The 18,246-nt window shown below is 37.8% G+C and overlaps 1 protein-coding gene across 8 annotated transcripts in view; it reads left to right on the top strand.

Annotated features, from left to right (window-relative positions):
- Positions 1-18,246, top strand: part of Itpr2 (inositol 1,4,5-trisphosphate receptor type 2) — an 842,075-nt gene that overhangs the window by 285,380 nt on the left and 538,449 nt on the right. For 7 of the 8 annotated variants that reach the window (XM_074075818.1, XM_074075816.1, XM_074075815.1 and 4 more), the window contains 4 exons: positions 9,052-9,252; positions 12,307-12,417; positions 15,985-16,080; positions 17,811-17,933. The exons of the other annotated variant lie outside the window; for it this stretch is intronic. In XM_074075818.1, the coding sequence (XP_073931919.1) occupies positions 9,052-9,252; positions 12,307-12,417; positions 15,985-16,080; positions 17,811-17,933 (531 nt within the window). The remainder of the gene's footprint in view (positions 1-9,051; positions 9,253-12,306; positions 12,418-15,984; positions 16,081-17,810; positions 17,934-18,246) is intronic. 8 annotated transcript variants of the gene reach the window in all.

Here is an 18,246-nt window from a genome sequence, read left to right on the forward strand (position 1 = left end):
AATTCCTTCTATTCCTGGTTCTCTTAAAGCTTTTATCATGAAATGGTGTTGAATCTTATTAAAGGCTTTTTCTGTGTCTATTGAGATGTTCAAGAGGTTTTTGTCTTTGCTTCTGTTAATGTGCTGTATTACATTTATTGAATTGTGTATGTTGAACCACCCCTGCATTCCTGAGATGAAGCCAACTTGGTCATGGTGAATGATCTTTCTGATATGTTGTTGGATTTGGTTTATCATTATTTTATTGAGGATTTTTGCATTGATGTTCATTAACTATGTGCCTATAGTTCTTCTTTTTGGATGTGTCCTTGTCCAGTTTTGGGATGAGTATAATGCTGGCTTCATAGAATGAGTTAGGCACTGTTCCTTCCCTTTCTTTTTCATGGAGAAGTTTAAGGAGTGTTGGTATTAGTTCTTTGAAGGTCTGATAGAATTCAGCTGAGAATCCATCAGGTCCTGGACTTTTCTTTTTTGGGAGACTCTTTATTCCTGCTTCAATTTTATTTCATGTTATAGATCTGTTTAGGTGGCTAATATCCTCTTGGTTCAGTTTTGGATGGTCATAAGTATCTGGAAATTTGTTTATTTCTTCAAGAGTTTCCAATTTATTGGAATACAGGTTCTCAAAATAGTCTCTGATGATTCCCTGGATTTCCATGATGCTTGTTATCTCCCCTTTCTTGTTTTGGATTTTACTAATTTGGATCTTTTCACTCCTCATTTTAGTCAGATTTGCTAGGGGCTTGTCAATTTTGTTTATTTTTTCAAAGAACCAGCTTTTTGTTTTGTTGATTTTTTTTGTATGTTTTTTTTTTGTCTATTTCACTAATTTCAGCCCTTATTTTTATTATTTCTCTCCTTCTGCTTGATTTGTGTTTTGCTTGTTCTTGTTTTTCTGGGACTGTAAGATGTAGCATTAGTTCGTTTATTTCAGATCTTTCTTTCCTTTTAATATGTGTGCTTATGGCTATAAACTTTCCTTTTAGAACTGCCTTTGTTGTGTCCCATAGGTTCTGGTAGGTTGTGTTTTCATTTTCATTAACTTCCAGGGACCTTTTAATTTCCTCTCTTTATTTCTTCTATGACCCAGTGATCATTGAGCAATATGTTATTCAGCCTCCAATTGTTTGCGTATTTTCTGCTGTTGTTTTTGTTGTTGAATTCTAGTTTTAATGCATTGTTATCAGATAGAATGCAGGGGATTATTTCTGTTTTCTTATATTTGCTGAGGCTTGCTTTGTGCTCTAAGATATAATCAATTTTGGGGAAAGTTCCATGGTGAAAAAAATGTATATTGTGCAGATGGTAGATGAAATATTCTGTAGACATCAGTTAGGTCCATTTGATTTATGGTGTCATTTAATTCTAGGATTTCTTTATTAATTTGTTGTTTGAATGATATCTATTGGTGATAGAGGGGTATTAAAGTCTTCCACTACCACTGTGTTGGAGTCTATACATGCTTTTAAGTTCTTTAGTGTATGTTTGATGAAATTGGGTACGATGATATTGGATACACATAGGTTGATAATTGTTATTTCCTTTTGGTGTATTTCCCCTTTTATTAGTGTGAAGTGTCCTTCTTTATCTCGTTTATCAACATAACTTTGAAATCCACTGAGTCCGTTGACATTCAGTGTTAATATTGATAGGTATATGGTGAATCCTGCCATTTAGTTGTTTTTGTTGTTTAAGGGCATGATTGTGTGCAGCTGAATCAGTGCTACTCTCTGACTCCTTGTCTTTTCTTCTCCTGTGGTTTGATACCACCTGTCCTCTTGTGGTTTTGTTTGCTTTCATCTTCTGTGTGCAGAATTCCTTGGAGAATCTTTTGAAGTGGTGGCTTGGTGGTCATATATTTTTTTTTCCTTTTTCTTTTATTATTCATATGTGCATACAAGGCTTGGTTCATTTCTCCCCCCTGCCCCCGCCCCCTCCTTTACCACCCACTCCGCCCCCTCCCGCTCCCCCCCCTTCAATATCCAGCAGAAACTATTTTGTCCTTATCTCTAATTTTGTTGTAGAGAGAGTATAAGCAATAATAGGAAGGAACAAGGGGTTTTGCTGGTTGAGATAAGGGTAGCTATACAGGGCATTGACTCACATTGATTTCCTGTGCGTGGGTGTTACCTTCTAGGTTAATTCTTTTGGATCTAACCTTTTCTCTAGTACCTGTTCCCCTTTTCCTATTGGCCTCAGTTGCTTTAAGGTATCTGCTTTAGTTTCTCTGCGTTGAGGGCAACAAATGCTAGCTAGTTTTTTAAGTGTCTTACCTATCCTCACCCCTCCCTTGTGTGCTCTCGCTTTTATCATGTGCTCATAGTCCAATCCCCTTGTTGTGTTTGCCCTTGATCTAATGTCCACATATGAGGGAGAACATACGATTTTTGGTTTTTTGAGCCAGGCTAACCTCACTCAGAATGATGTTCTCCAATTCCATCCATTTACCAGCGAATGATAACATTTCGTTCTTCTTCATGGCTGCATAAAATTCCATTGTGTATAGATACCACATTTTCTTAATCCATTCGTCAGTGCTGGGGCATCTTGGCTGTTTCCATAACTTGGCTATTGTGAATAGTGCCGCAATAAACATGGATGTGCAGGTGCCTCTGGAGTAACAGTCTTTTGGGTATATCCCCAAGAGTGGTATTGCTGGATGAAATGGTAGATCGATGTCTAGCTTTTTAAGTAGCCTCCAAATTTTTTTCCAGAGTGGTTGTACTAGTCTACATTCCCACCAACAGTGTAAGAGGGTTCCTTTTTCCCCGCATCCTCGCCAACACCTATTGTTGGTGGTGTTGCTGATGATGGCTATTCTAACAGGGGTGAGGTGGAATCTTAGTGTGGTTTTAATTTGCATTTCCTTTATTGCTAGAGATGGTGAGCATTTTTTCATGTGTTTTCTGGCCATTTGAATTTCTTCTTTTGAGAAAGTTCTGTTTAGTTCACATGCCCATTTCTTTATTGGTTCATTAGTTTTGGGAGAATTTAGTTTTTTAAGTTCCCTGTATATTCTGGTTATCAGTCCTTTGTCTGATGTATAATTGGCAAATATTTTCTCCCACTCTGTGGGTGTTCTCTTCAGTTTAGAGACCATTTCTTTTGATGAACAGAAGCTTTTTAGTTTTATGAGGTCCCACTTATCTATGCTATCTCTTAGTTGCTGTGCTGCTGGGGTTTCATTGAGAAAGTTCTTACCTATACCTACTAACTCCAGAGTATTTCCTATTCTTTCTTGTATCAACTTAAGAGTTTGGGGTCTGATATTAAGATCCTTGATCCATTTTGAGTTAATCTTGGTATAGGGTGATATACATGGATCTAGTTTCAGTTTTTTGCAGACTGCTAACCAGTTTTCCCAGCAGTTTTTGTTGAAGAGGCTGCTATTTCTCCATCGTATATTTTTAGCTCCTTTGTCAAAGATAAGTTGCTCATAGTTGTGTGGCTTCATATCTGGATCCTCTGTTCTGTTCCACTGGTCTTCATGTCTGTTTTTGTGCCAGTACCATGCTGTTTTTATTGTTATTGCTTTGTAATATAGTTTGAAGTCAGGTATTGTGATACCTCCTGCATTGTTCTTTTGACTGAGTATTGCCTTGGCTATTCGTGGCCTCTTGTGTTTCCATATAAATTTAACAGTAGATTTTTCAATCTCTTTAATGAATGTCATTGGAATTTTGATGGGAATTGCATTAAACATGTAGATTACTTTGGGGAGTATCGACATTTTTACTATGTTGATTCTACCAATCCATGAGCATGGGAGATCTCTCCACTTTCTATAGTCTTCCTCAATCTCTTTCTTCAGAAGTGTATAGTTTTCCTTGTAGAGGTCCTTCACATCTTTTGTTAGGTTTACACCTAGGTATTTGATTTTGTTTGAGGCTATTGTAAATGGAATTGTTTTCATACATTCTTTTTCAGTTTGCTCATTGTTAGCGTATAGAAATGCTAATGATTTTTCTATGTTGATTTTATATCCTGCTACCTTGCTATAGCTATTGATGATGTCTAGAAGCTTCTGAGTAGAGTTTTTTGGGTCTTTAAGGTATAGGATCATGTCGTCTGCAAATAGGGATATTTTGACAGTTTCTTTACCTATTTGTATTCCTTTTATTCCTTCTTCTTGCCTAATTGCTCTGGCTAGGAATTCCAGTACTATGTTGAATAGGAGTGGAGATAGTGGGCATCCTTGTCTGGTTCCTGATTTTAGAGGGAATGGTTTCAGTTTTTCTCCATTAAGTATAATGCTGGCTGTAGGTTTGTCATATATAGCTTTTATAATGTTGAGGAACTTTCCTTCTATTCCTAGTTTTCTTAGAGCTTTTATCATGAAATGGTGTTGGATCTTATCAAAGGCTTTTTCTGCATCTATTGAGATGATCAAATGGTTTTTGTCTTTGCTTCTGTTATTGTGGTTTATTATGTTTATTGATTTTTGTATGTTGAACCACCCCTGCATCCCTGGGATGAAGCCTACCTAGTTGTGGTGAATAATCTTTTTGATGTGTTGCTGAATTCGGTTTGCCATTATTTTGTTGAGGATTTTTGCATCAATGTTCATTAAGGAGATTGGCCTATAGTTCTCCTTTTTGGAGGTGTCTTTGCCTGGTTTTGGGATAAGTGTAATACTGGCTTCATAAAATGTGTTTGGCAGTTTTCCTTCCTTTTCTATTTCATGGAACAGTTTAAGGAGGGTTGGTATCAGTTCTTCTTTAAAGGTCTGATAGAATTCAGCAGAGAATCCATCTGGTCCTGGACTTTTCTTTTTGGGGAGACTCTTGATTGCTGCTTCAATTTCATTTTGTGTTATAGGTCTATTCAGGTGATTAATTTCCTCTTGGTTCAGTTTTGGATGATCATATGTATCTAGAAATCTGTCCATTTCTTTAAGATTTTCAAATTTATTTGAATATAGGTTCTCAAAGTAGTCTCTGATGATTTCCTGGACTTCCATGGTGTTTGTTGTTATCTCCCCTTTTGCATTCCTAATTCTACTAATTTGGGTTTTTTCTCTCCTCATTTTAGTCAGGTTTGCCAGGGGTCTATCGATCTTGTTTATTTTTTCAAAGAACCAACTTTTTGTTTCATTAATTCTTTGTATGGTTTTTTTGGTTTCTATTTCGTTGATTTCAGCTCTTATTTTTATTATTTCTCTCCTTCTATTTGTTTTGGGATTTGCATATATTGTTTTAGTTCCTGTTTATTGTGGAAGATTTTTATCGCTCCATCTATGTTGAATGATAGTTTTGCTGGGTAGAGTATCCTAGGGTTGAAGTTATTTTCATTCAGTGCCGAAAATACCTCACTCATGCCCTTCTTGCTTGTAAGGTTTCTGTTGAGAAATCTGTGATTTTAATGAGTTTCCCTTTATATGTTATTTGTTTTTTCTCTCTTACAGTCTTCAGTATTCTATTTCTAATCTCTGTGCTTGTTGTTTTAATGATAATATGCGTGGGGAGTTCTATTTTGGTCAAGTCTGTTTGGTGTCCTGGAGGCTTGCTGTACCTGAATGGGCAAAACTTTCTTGAAACTTGGGAAATTTTCTGTCATTTTATTGAATATATTATGAATCCCTTTTGCTTGGACCTCTTCTCCTTCTTCAATGCCCATGATTCTCAGGCTTGGTCTTTTGGTGGAGTCAGTGAGTTCTTGCAAATTCCTTTCACAGGTCTTGAGTTGTTTGACTAAGATTTCTTCAGTTTTTTCTTTAATTTCTATTTTACCTTCAAGTTCTGAAGTTCTGTCTTCCACTTGTTCTAGTCTGCTGGAATGGTCTTCCACTGTGTTTTGTGTTTCTGTTCGATTCTTTTTTTCTGAGGTTTTTCCATATCTTTGGTCACCTTCTCTTTGATATTTTTATTTTCATCTTTAATTACTTTGTCTCTCTACTTATAGTGTTCTCTCTTTCACTTTGGTGTATGTTTAGGGCACCTCTGAGTTCATTTATTTGTTTCTGTGTCTTCTCATGTTCTTTATTTTTGGTGTCTTGAAATTTCTTGAGTGCATCTTGTACATTTTGGTTAACTGCGTCTAGTATGTTCTCCATGAAATTCTCAGTGATTTCTTCTGGTGTTTTTGTAGGCATTGCTGGGTTCCTTAGTGTCATTTATCATTGTTTTGTTGGGGTCGGGAACTGAGTATCCATTTTCTTCATTTCCCTCTGAGTCCTCTATTGAATTATTTTTTTTTTTTTGAGGACAGTGGTTTCCATCCCTTCTTCTTCCCATTGCTCCACTTGGTGCTGTGCAACTCTGTTCTGGATAGGCTAATTGGTGGTTTTAGTTGCCTGCTTTCTCTTCCTTGATTTAATTTTTGTGTTGTGGCTGTCTTGGTTGTTAGCTAGGTTGGTGTGCTATTTCTGTCCCTGGCCTGGCAGTGTAATTTAGCAATAACTAATTCACAGGTTGAATGCCCAACCAGTTGTTTATATATTATACAGAAGACCCCTTTGTGGTATTATCTATAAACAGTGGGAATTGGGGGTGGTTAATATTTGTTAGGCTGGCTATAGAAATTTGGGAAATTGGTTAGGGTGTTACTAAAAGGGGAGGCAGGAAGTGGGGTAGGTGAGTGAGGGAAACAACGTGGAGGCTGCTAGGGTTTTTGGCCCTTGTGCATGTTTGAGTATATTCTTATTGTTGTAGTGTAGGGTGCTTGTGTCACAGAATGCAGGGATTAGGTTGTGTAAAGTTGGTACAGTAGGTTGGTCAGCTGGTGGTGAGTGTGTAGGAGGGAGGGTAGTGTGGTGACAGGTTGGGGGAGGATGAGAGGGAGAGGTGAAGTCGGGGAGAGAGTGGGTGAGAAGGGGCAGAATGAGTTGTTGGGAAGGAGAACAGTGGACTTTGGCACAGGAGAAGGAGGGAAAGTAAAGGGTGTGAGAGTAGGGATGAGAAGATAATGATGGTGAAGTTAATAGTACAGAAAGAAAAAAGAAAATAGGAATACAAAATAAAATAAAAAATCCACAATAATATAACAAACAAACAAACAAAAAACAGGAAATAAAAACAGAATAAAAAAGCACCAGGTTCAGGAACAATAGAATTTCAGTCTTAGTTTAAATTCTGAAGTTATTCCTCTAGCATCTAGTCCTGGTGTTGGCATATAAGCAGAAACTCGTATGTGGTCTCACCAGGTGATTGGCTTGTGAGTAGTGTTTTGTTCTTCTATCCACCAGTTTAATTGAAATTATGAGGTGAGGTAGATCTGCCAGATCATGCATGGTGGTCAGAGCTGTTGTTTTCCCCAGCTGACAGCTGTGTTATCCTTCAATTCCAGCTGTTTGGTCAGCTCCTTCCCCAGTAAGGTGGGGCAGTTCTTTGAATGCTGCCCTCTGGTTCAGGAAAGGAGCTCTGCGATCCACTACCTGACTTGGTTTGGAGGTGGCTTGTTGTTGTTTGTTTATTGAGGGTTAATGCTGAGTTTAGCTCCTTGCCCTGCCCCCTTTCTCTGGTGCAGGTTCAGCATTCCAGCCCCAACCCTGCATTCCATGTTTGATTACAGTTTGCTGTTTGTTCTCCAGTTTTGTTGGGGTGGGGGTGGGATCAGTCTGCCTGGGGGGGCTGTGCTGGTTTATGTTCACTGGGGGGTAGATAGGGCAGTCCTGCGTGGTGCTCACCCGTTCATTCTAACAATTGATGCACAGGCAGATTTGGAGCAGGTGACTGCAGTGGGGAGAAAGGGTGCCACCTTTTTTCAGTGCAGTGTGGCCTGGGGAGGCTTTCCACTGGCTATAGGTTCAGGATGTTACAGAGTTTGATTCTGGTTGATGGTCTATTTCCACTTGATGAAGGAAGGAGAAGAGAAAGAAGACAAAAGAGAGAGAGAGAGAGAGAGAAATCGCTGTGGAGAAGGAGGGTTTCACTGGGGGGCTGGCCCTGCCTTGCTGGCTGTGCCATGGGTCATAGCTGTTAGGTACAAATAACAGCTGATTTGAGGGTCAGTCTTTGAATTTTTTTCCTGCACCCAATGTGATGGGAGTTATTATTTTGACTAGAAGGAGTCAGAATTACCCAAGTGGAGCTCCAACATCTCAGGGTGGTTTTAGGAGTCAGGGAGCTTAGGCTTTCTGGTTCCCTACTGTAGTCGCCATCTTGGATCCCCCCACATAAACCTTTTTTAAAGAAACTATGTGTACCTGGGCACCCATGGCCCACACCTACTACTCAGAAGGTAGAAATCAGAAGGATCACGGTTCAAAGCCAGCCCAGGCAAATAGTTTTGGTAGACCCTCTCTCAAGAAAACCCATCACACAAAAAGGGCTGGTGGAGTGGCTTAAGTGGTAGGCCCTAAGTTCAGACCCCAGTATCAAAAAAAAAGATAAAAGGAAAATATGTGTTACATAGTGCTCCTCAACTTACTTTAATATACCTTATCACTAAGTTACTTATTGTGAGGTTGTGCTGATCAGTACGTATTAAAGTACTTTAATTTTTTATTTTTACAATGTTCCATAAAACCAGGGCTGTTGTCATTGGGTATAAGGTTTCCAGTTTTCCTGTAACATGTACCATGCAGTGGACTTCTTTGTGTGTTTGCGTACACAAGCTTATAACTTTGTAGATGTGGAGCTGTGTGTTTACTGAAATTTTTGATAATGCCTCTACATTTCCCTCCATCATGTTGTATTGTTTAGTATTAGCCACGGTGAAGACCACTATTCGTAGGCACCATTGACTTGGGATTGCAATTACTTCTCTCTCTAGTGAACTTCTTTTTACTTTCCTTCTTACTCCTCCTTTTTGTACTTACTGTTATTTTTGCCTTCCTTTTATAGTCTTAAAATAATGACATTGAGAATCATTTATTATGAACTATAATGATAAATACAGATTCTTAACGTAAAACTTTAGTGCTTCCCCTTAAGTTAAACTCAAGAGAAATTTAATAAATGTCAGCACTTCCTGTAAAAAGCAATTCTGTTACACTCTACCATGGGGATCTTTTTTGAGTTATAAACACAGCATAGAGAGAACTTAAGACAATTAACACAGTTTTTTTTTTTATTTTTTTTACTCCTTGGGTATATTTTCTTTTGCCCTCAGAACTTCTTAAGGAGTCAAAACAACAAAACAAATTACAACCTTGTGTGTGAGACCCTTCAGTTTCTGGACTGCATCTGTGGGAGTACAACAGGCGGCCTGGGCCTGCTGGGGCTGTACATCAATGAGAAGAATGTGGCGTTGGTCATCCAGACCCTGGAGAGCTTGACCGAGTACTGCCAGGGCCCGTGCCATGAAAATCAGGTAACTGTGAACACACTTCTTTATGCAAAGCAGGCAGGCCTCATGAGCCATGTGCCAAGTCAGGGAAGAGCCAACCTCTGTGTGCATTTAAAAGCTCTTTCTTCTTTCTTTGCCAGACATTTTTAGTTTCCCAACAGAACATACAAAGGCTGAGTTACAGACTAGTGGGTGTTATGGTATATTTTTATGTAATTTCATTATAAAAGAAAATTTCCATGAAACCGTTTAAGATAAAAATCAGAGTTATTGAGAAAAGGGCAAACTCTGTTTTTTCACCAATCTCAAGTTTTCATCTGTATAAAACCTTTCCAATGTTTATGGGACAAGCTTCCCTGGCTCCTCCAGCTGCCCTAGTGGGTGGAATATGTTAGCTCTCTTACGCTCCAGGAAAAGTAGAAGTCGATGTTACTGCTTCTGTTTTACTGATGAATAGGTTCTGACCAGAGATTAAGTGACTTCCTGGACCCAGAGAGCCAGAATCAGCCAGCTGCAGAGCCATTCTTAAAACTTGGGCCTTTTGATGGAGTTGAGATGGAGCACATTTTGGGGGAAGCACAAGGAGCAACGGTGTTTTCTAGAACGTTTGTCTCTGGTTCCAGTTTTTTCAGGGGGATATCAGGAATACCTTGTGAGGGGAATAAGGAGGATGAATATAGTCGATGTACTTTGTATCCATGTACGAAATAAAATAATGAAACCATTTGCAGTTGTTTTAAGTGGGGGGAGAGCAGAGGATGAGGGAGAGAGATGTAAGCATAGTAAGAACTGTCACAGTGAATTCCCCCATACAACTAATAAAAATCCTTTGAAGGAAAAAAAGGATGTCTTGTGGGAAGAGTAAGGGAGGAGGAACCACCTGATGCTTTAAATGAACTGTAGAGCATCCACACAAGGGCTATGCAGCAGCCATCATAAGAAGGTCCACCCTGCACTTTTCAAATCACAGCCGTTCCTGGACATAAAATTTGGAGAATCAGTTAAAGCCAAATATCAGTGGTTGGAAGGAAATGTGAAAAGGAAGTTTGCTTTTCTATCACAAATTATATGATATGCAAAAACACACACAGTGTACTCACATATATGTCTGAGCGCATATCCCCACACATGTATGCATACATATAGAAGTACATAACATAAAACCATGACAATTACTGACATAAACAATTTGTTGTGGGGATTTTTTTCTTTCTCTGTAATGTATGTACAACACACTAAGAGTTTGTGGATTTTGTCCTGTATTTTTCTGGATTATATTTCAGTTTGCCATGATGCAAGAAAAGCAGTTAGCTTCAAGTTAAGGAAAATCTACAAATGCAAAGAGTTGGTTTTATTGTTGATAAACCATATCTGTACTAGACACTATGTGTGTCATATATCTCTTTTACTATGTATGAAAAACCTGTAGAATGTTCCTTATTGTTGGTCTTAGAAGAGAAGGAAATAAAGTTTTGAAGGTAATTTACTAAAACCAAATAAGCTCAAAAGATCAAAACTGATAATAAAAAACATGAATCCCACATATAATTTCCCCATGCTCTGAAAATGTGCAGAAGGAAAGACAGTCACCAGCATATTCTAAGACAATCTGCAAGACCTATGCTCAAAAATTAATCATTTCAGAGTTGGCTTGATTTTAATCTTTCTCATGTAACTCACCTGAGTTTCATGTTTTCAGACCTCATTGACAAGATGCTATCTGTAGCATAGTCCCACAAATCTAGCCCTCAGACCCCTACTTTTAAGTTCTATAAAATTAAGTTCAGGGCTGTGCACAGTTGGTCTTCATCTTCAAAATATTCATAGTTAGCCGGGCTCCAGGGGCTCACACCTTCATCCTGGCTGCTTGGGAGATCGACAGGATCATGGTTGAGGCCAGCCTGGAAAAATAGTTTACAAGACCCCATCTCCAAGACAACCAGAGCAGGTTGGACAGGAGGTGTGGCTCAGCAGTAGAAAGCCTGCTTTGCAAGTGGGAGGCCCTGAGTTCAAACCCCAGCCCCATATATCCCTCAGGATGTTTTGTGTACTTTCCCCAGTCAGGATTCCTCCATAAGTCACCCAGTCTCAAGAATTCTACTGAACTTACCTTAGCCTCCATTATTGGCAGTTGTTGTATCCCCAAATATCAGGACACTCCCACATCACCTGTCTTTGCAGCATCTCTCATTAGCAATCTAGTATTAAGAAGGCACTAAATTAAAGTGCCCTATGAGTTCTATGAAATTTGCTTTTAAAACTCTAAGTTTAAGGAGCTCCTCTGTTGCCATCAACAGAGCTATTGGAATTTATTGACTGTAGAAGTATTTAACAAGTCATCTTTGAAAGTCTATAAAAGTAGTTCATTGTAAAATGCAGGTGCTTCAACAATGGGATTGGACTTTGAGCACATGATAAAAGCTAGAGCACACAAGGGAGGGGGTGAGGATAAGTAAGACACTTAAAAAATTAGCTAGCATTTGTTGCCCTTAACGCAGAGAAACTAAAGCAGATACCTTAAAAGCAACAGAGGCCAATAGGAAAAGGGGACCAGGAACTAGAGAAAAGGTTAGATCAAAAAGAATTAACCTAGAAGGTAACACACGCACAGGAAATTAATGTGAATCAACTCCCTGTGTAGCTATCCTTATCTTAACCAGCAAAAACCCTTGTTCCTTCCTGTTATTGCTTATACTCTCTCTACAACAAAATTAGAAATAAGGGCAAAATAGTTTCTGCTGGGTAATGAGGGGGTGGGGGAGAGAGGGAGGGGGCAGAGTGGGTGGTAAAGGAGGGGGTGAGGGCAGGGGGGAGAAATGACCCAAGCCTTGTATGCACATATGAATAATAAAAAAAAAATGCAGGTGCTTCACACAGTGCCCACTTAATGTTCTTCTAACCAATCCAATCAATTAATAGTCAGACTCTTCACAAAATGAGGAGTCAAATGCTCAAAGTTAGATCTAAATTATATTTTAAAGAACAAAGTCTTGGGTTATTCTGTTAATTTTTGTGTCCTGTTATTTCTAGTGGTAGGTTGTAAATAGAATGTTATTTTACAAATATTTTATCTTGTAGAGCTGTATTGCTACTCATGAATCTAATGGGATTGATATCATCATTGCTTTGATTCTAAATGACATAAACCCTCTTGGTAAATACCGAATGGACCTCGTTCTCCAGCTAAAGGTACAGTGATCCACTATTTGAGCAGGGAAGTTACATTCTCTATATGGAACTGCCTTTCAGAGTTGATGAAAGTCTGCCAGTACCTGTTGTATAAAGCAAGATGTTATCAGATTTTCAACTAGTGAATTGGCAGAAAGGGATAGTAAAATTGTAAGGTTCACCAAATTCCTGATAAAAAGTGAAATGACCTTGAGATGGTATCCAATTGCACGGTCTTTTATTAGAGTTCTTTGTTTATTTCCCTTCTGGTTTTACTTCAGTTTTGGTTATAGAGAAAGAGTGGTGCTGAACATTCTCCATGCCAGGTGTTTTTGATCAACCTTGGGTCGAGTAGCCATCCAGCAAGTCACAATTACTCAGATGTCAATGGAGTGCTGCAGTTTTATGTTCTTATTTCTGACTCTCTTATGTTACAATCTTTTCCCCCAAATACACTGTCATACTCACAGTCCTTTAAGAAGGTCCTTTAATTTAAGCCTATACACCCTTCTAGCAGTTCCACTTGCCAGAACTCAGGGTCCCAATGCCATTTAAAATTTTTCTTCTTGAACTTTTTGTTTAAAAGAAGACAAACAAATGAATAACCATAAGAAACTATATATATTCCCAAATGCTAAGTCAATGTATTCAATTAAGATAAATTATTAATGACCACATTAACATGTTTAGTAATGGTATACAGGATAAAAAACCCAGTCATTTGGTGAAGTGCAATTTCTCTATAAAGCCAGGTCTACCCAATGTCATAGAAAAAGTATATTTAAGATGAACTTTGTGTGGGTAAAGTTATGCCAAGAAGTGTAGAAATGATATTTTTATTTTCTATTTCTAAGTGTAGGTTTAGGTAGTCAGTGGGATGTGTATATATATATATATATATATATATGGCCTACTCATAATAAGATTGTGCTAATGGCTCTTTGGAAGCAAACTATTTTAATTCAAGAGACAAGTTTGTATTTTTTTTTTCACTCTTTGATTCACAACTGGAATGGAAGTGGCACTCACCCATGTGGGACTTGTGCCCTTGGCCTCACTACCATCATACTTCAATCGTGACACCAGTGTAGGCCTATGAGACTTGACTTAATAATAGTTACTAGAAAAAATAGTGAATTCACCTTCAACTATAGCTCATAAAGAAGCAACATGTACAGGCCTTGGTCTTTGACTTTGAAAATTCTGTATTAGTCTAAAGGTACATGCTTGAATCTCATTGTTAAGTAACATGTCTTAATGAGGAATGACTTATCAATTTAAAATAAAGTATAGGGACACAGATTATTTATAAATACAGACCCTATATAAATAAATAGGAATAACTTAACAGCACAAAGATATTAGGTATTCAAATAAAAATTCCTTTAAAAATGATCATTTAAGTTTTTATTTTAATAACTAAACGTATATATACCTTTCTAAAATATGGCACTTGGGTAAATCAAGGTATATCTAAAATACCAAATGTATAGATGTAAATTCAAATATTTTAAGTATAGTTTTTTATTTACATAATGAGGTGAGCATACTTTTCTAAAGAGTCTATGCAGAGTTGATATACTGGCTAATCTGAGAAAAGTTTTTGTAAGACTAAATGTTATCTGTTGCAAATTCTGGTGGCCTCCATGGGTGGGGTGCTTTAGATAATAACTTCTCTATAATAGTGCAGAGATGCCATGTTAGATCATCTTGATAAGGTTTCTTTTTCCATCATTCAGTCTTTAATTTGATTGCTTGACTATCCATAATTTTAAGCATACATATATATTCATCTAGAGTAAGACTGAATTTTTAAAAACTTTTTTTATATCTTTTATTCATATGTACATACAATGTTTGGGTCATTTCTCCCCCCTTCCCCCAAGACTGGATTTTTAAAATTTATGTCTTGTCTTTTACTTTTTATTTTTATTACTAGTTTGTGAATATGTAGAGCTGAGTTTATAAATAAGCAATCTGAATCTGGCTACTTTGGAAGGAAATCCCTGTTAACTCTGATGATCCCATTTGGTTTTACAGTATGTCTAGCTAGGCAAGAACAGGACTTTCAAATTGATTCAGATTTCAGTAGGTTCAGTAGGTTGTTCCCAAGATTTCTTTCTATTCTTCTGACATAGTGTGAAAAAGAAAATTGGTTAAAAATACCATATTGCTGACAGCATTGTGAAAATGAATGTACTTTTAAGTCATTCTGTATTGTGTCTGCTGTGACAGTTCATTGGAGAACCCAGCTAGTGTTGCCAGGTGTCAGCTTTTCTCTAATCCTTAAACCTTACTTTTTTAGAACTGTTATTGTGCAGGGTCTAGATTATAAAAGTGGATTCTAGGATTAATGCAAATCTGCAAAAAGAAAATGGGGCAGGAAAAGCAATAAAATTTTCACCCTCAAAGACTAAAGACTAAAATGTCTTTGTGATGGTCGATATATGGCAGGGTGGCATCCCATCCTCACTATCTTTATCACCATTTTATTGACATCCATCCATTTTTAGACTGTGCTTCTGACAGAAGTGGGTAGAATTCAGTACTGAAACTGCTCAGTAGAATTAATTTGTACAAGCATACCAAGTTTGTGCGGTGATTGTCAGTCTAGACTGAACACTGATTCCATTTATTTTTATTCTGTAAAGGTACTGACTCACTTCGATGAGGCTTAAAACCATTTGGCTTTATTTCCTTTACACTTCTAATAAAGATTGTATGTGGATGTTAAAATTTTAATCTAAGTGAGAAAACATATACTGTAAAAATATTCCTTGTATATTTTCCATCTTGCAATTTGTGAAATTTCTGTGACAGTCTATTGAGAGAATGATGTACAGAGCATGCTTCAGAATGTTGAGACTATTGTGTCTTCTGTGGTAAGATTTTTCTGTAGCTTTGTGGTACCCATTTGGGTTGTAAATTCACTCAGAAGCATTTTTGATATCTATAAGAAAAAAATGAGATAATATGTTTACAAACAAAATTAGAGCACATAAGACAACATAAGCTGTTTTCATTCTCTTTGAAGCAAAAGCATAGAATAATCCAGATAATAAACATGTCGTGTGTATGTAACTCATGAATCTAGAATTTATGTATTAATTCCCACTAGTTATTGCTCCAGTTTATATAAAATTTGATTTACTAAAGTGATTTCATTTTTAAAAAAGATTGTGCTAAATTCTTTAAGTTACGTGCCCTTTCTTAAAATACATGGTTGATTCCTGTTCACCTCATCTTCATATGTCACTATAGAAATGCGTATTTTGGAAATAGTGAAGGAAAATGCAGTGACATTTTAAGGCAGTATGTAGTAAGTCAATTTTCCTTTTAAAACACATTTTTCACAAATATTTTAAATATCCCTCGTAATTTATCTCTCATGATTTATTAGTTTTATTTTGTAATGACAATGAATTAAAATGTTCTATTTGGAAATGTTAATAAGACAAAAGAAATTAGCGGTTTTAAATTCTGTTAGATTGAAAAAGCCGTGCTTCCAGTCTCTGTTAAAACAAGCACAAGGGATCATGAATGCGTGAAATCGACTTTGCATGTGCCTTGACTCGGTTTTGTTTTTAGAACAATGCCTCCAAGCTGTTGCTAGCCATCATGGAAAGCAGACATGACAGCGAGAATGCAGAGAGGATTCTTTTCAACATGAGACCCAGGGAACTGGTAAGAAAACTTTTCAAAGCTGTGTTAATGATTTAGAGCCTAAAAGGAATAAGCTCACAGTGTGCACGTCAGAAAACCAGGATAGCAACTTTCACTGCTCTACAGGCCTAATGAACACCATGACCACCATCACAAATGCTCAGAAGGTACAGGCTATGTGATTTGGAGCCTATGACTTCACTAGTTTTATTCACTCTGAGTGCTTGTCTTGACCAAATTGTTCACTCTACTGAACTATATGCAAATGTTTTTTGTGAATAAAAAGTTGGCTTTAGTTTCAACAGTGTCCGCAGTATGGATGATCACCATATACCTAGGTTCCACATTGTAGCTTCAACAAATTGTGGCTCAAAAATATTTTTAAAATTTACACCTAAACACCTACAGACTTTTTTCTTGCCATTATGTCCTGAACAATGCAGTGTAACAACTGTTTCTATAACATTTGCATTGTATTAATTATTATTAGTAATCTAGGGATGATTTAAAGTCTGTGGAAGATATGCATAGGTTATATGCAAATAGTGAACCATTTCATGTGAGGGACTTGAGCATCCACAGATTTTGGTATCCTCAAAAGTATGGAACCAATCCCCATTTACACCTAGACCCAATCCCTGTGGACACCTAGTAATCAGTATATATGTAGAGGGTATTTTTAGAATTTTATAACCCCCGATCTTATTTATAGTTCTCAGGGAGACAACAATAAAAACAGTACATATGTTGTAAGTCTTCTCATCAGTGAGGTGTTGCACAGTGCTTGGCCTAGAGGAAATAATTCAGAGACATGGGTGTGCTTACACAAAGACCATTCGTGTGTCTTCCTATTGTAGAAGTTACATTTTCCCTGTCACTCATGAAAAGGTATAAAACAATGTAGGCATGTTTTAAAGGCATGGAGTTCAAAAGTCTTGAAAACATACCTCAGTGCCATAAGGACTAAGTCTACTACATTAGCACCATTGCTGATGCCCTGATACCACACTCTTTTTTCTTCATTAGTAAAGAAAGGGATCAAGGAAGGCAGATAAGAAAAGAGACATGATGCAGTTGATTTAACATATATTTGATGAAAGTCTTAAACCCACGAGCAATGGGTTAAGAAGTACAACACATTCCATGTCCTATGGTTAAGTGGGGCAGTGGATTATGTATTCATTCAACATCAGCACTGAGTAGTGGCCCTTTGAAAATACTACTTCCTCTACTGACAACACCATTTCCCTCTCACCTGTTTCCTCCTTGAGGCCCACCCCAATCACTTTCTGAGTTAGATGGCCCCACAGGCCTCACAACCCCACAGAAGGACTGATGACACTACACTCTGCTTGCCTCATTACTTGCTGACTCTCCCACTAGACAGTAAGTTCCTTGAACATAGATACCCTGTCGTGTCCACTGTAGGATACTCAGTGCCCACTACCAATGTCCAGTACCATGTCTGTCACCTTGTGGGTGCTCAGTAAGTAATGGATGCTTCTCAGGGTTCCATATTCTCTTCATGCATGGGAATGTTATCACTATTAACATTCAAGTATCAAAGCAAAATTTTCCAAGTAAATCAGGAAGTGCTGTAGGAACACATTTCCATATTCATTTAAATCAAGATGATTTCCAAGGATATTTTCATTGAGGGCCCTTTTATGCTTTTGAGTGCCATAAAGCTTCCCAGTTTTAAATTACAGCTCACAAATGATCTGAAATGTGTGCTGTTCTTTGTTTGCTAGGTGGACGTGATGAAGAATGCCTACAACCAAGGCTTAGAATGTGACCATGGAGAGGAGGAGGGTGGAGATGATGGTGTCTCTCCGAAGGACGTTGGACATAACATCTACATTCTGGCCCACCAGGTGCCACTTCTTATACTCCATCTTGTTTTCTTATCTAAAGTCGTTGCTTTTGTCAGTGGCTTACTATATTTTCCACTTCTGGTCTCTTGGTTTATTCTGCACTTGCCTTCCTAGATTTGGGGTTAAGGAGGATCAAACTCTCAGAATTACTGATCGTGCAGGCCAGGGTCTGTGGGGCACAGTCCACACATTCATAGTGCATGCCACCAAAACCATTGGGCCAGCAGGTCAGAGCCTGGGGAACAGTGAAACATGGCCACCAACAGGAGTCCTGAAGTAGAGAGGGAGAAAGACGAGAGTTAAGGCAGGGGTG

The sequence above is a fragment of the Castor canadensis genome, chromosome 6, assembly GCF_047511655.1.
Source record: "Castor canadensis chromosome 6, mCasCan1.hap1v2, whole genome shotgun sequence".
NCBI classification, from domain to species: domain Eukaryota; kingdom Metazoa; phylum Chordata; class Mammalia; order Rodentia; family Castoridae; genus Castor; species Castor canadensis.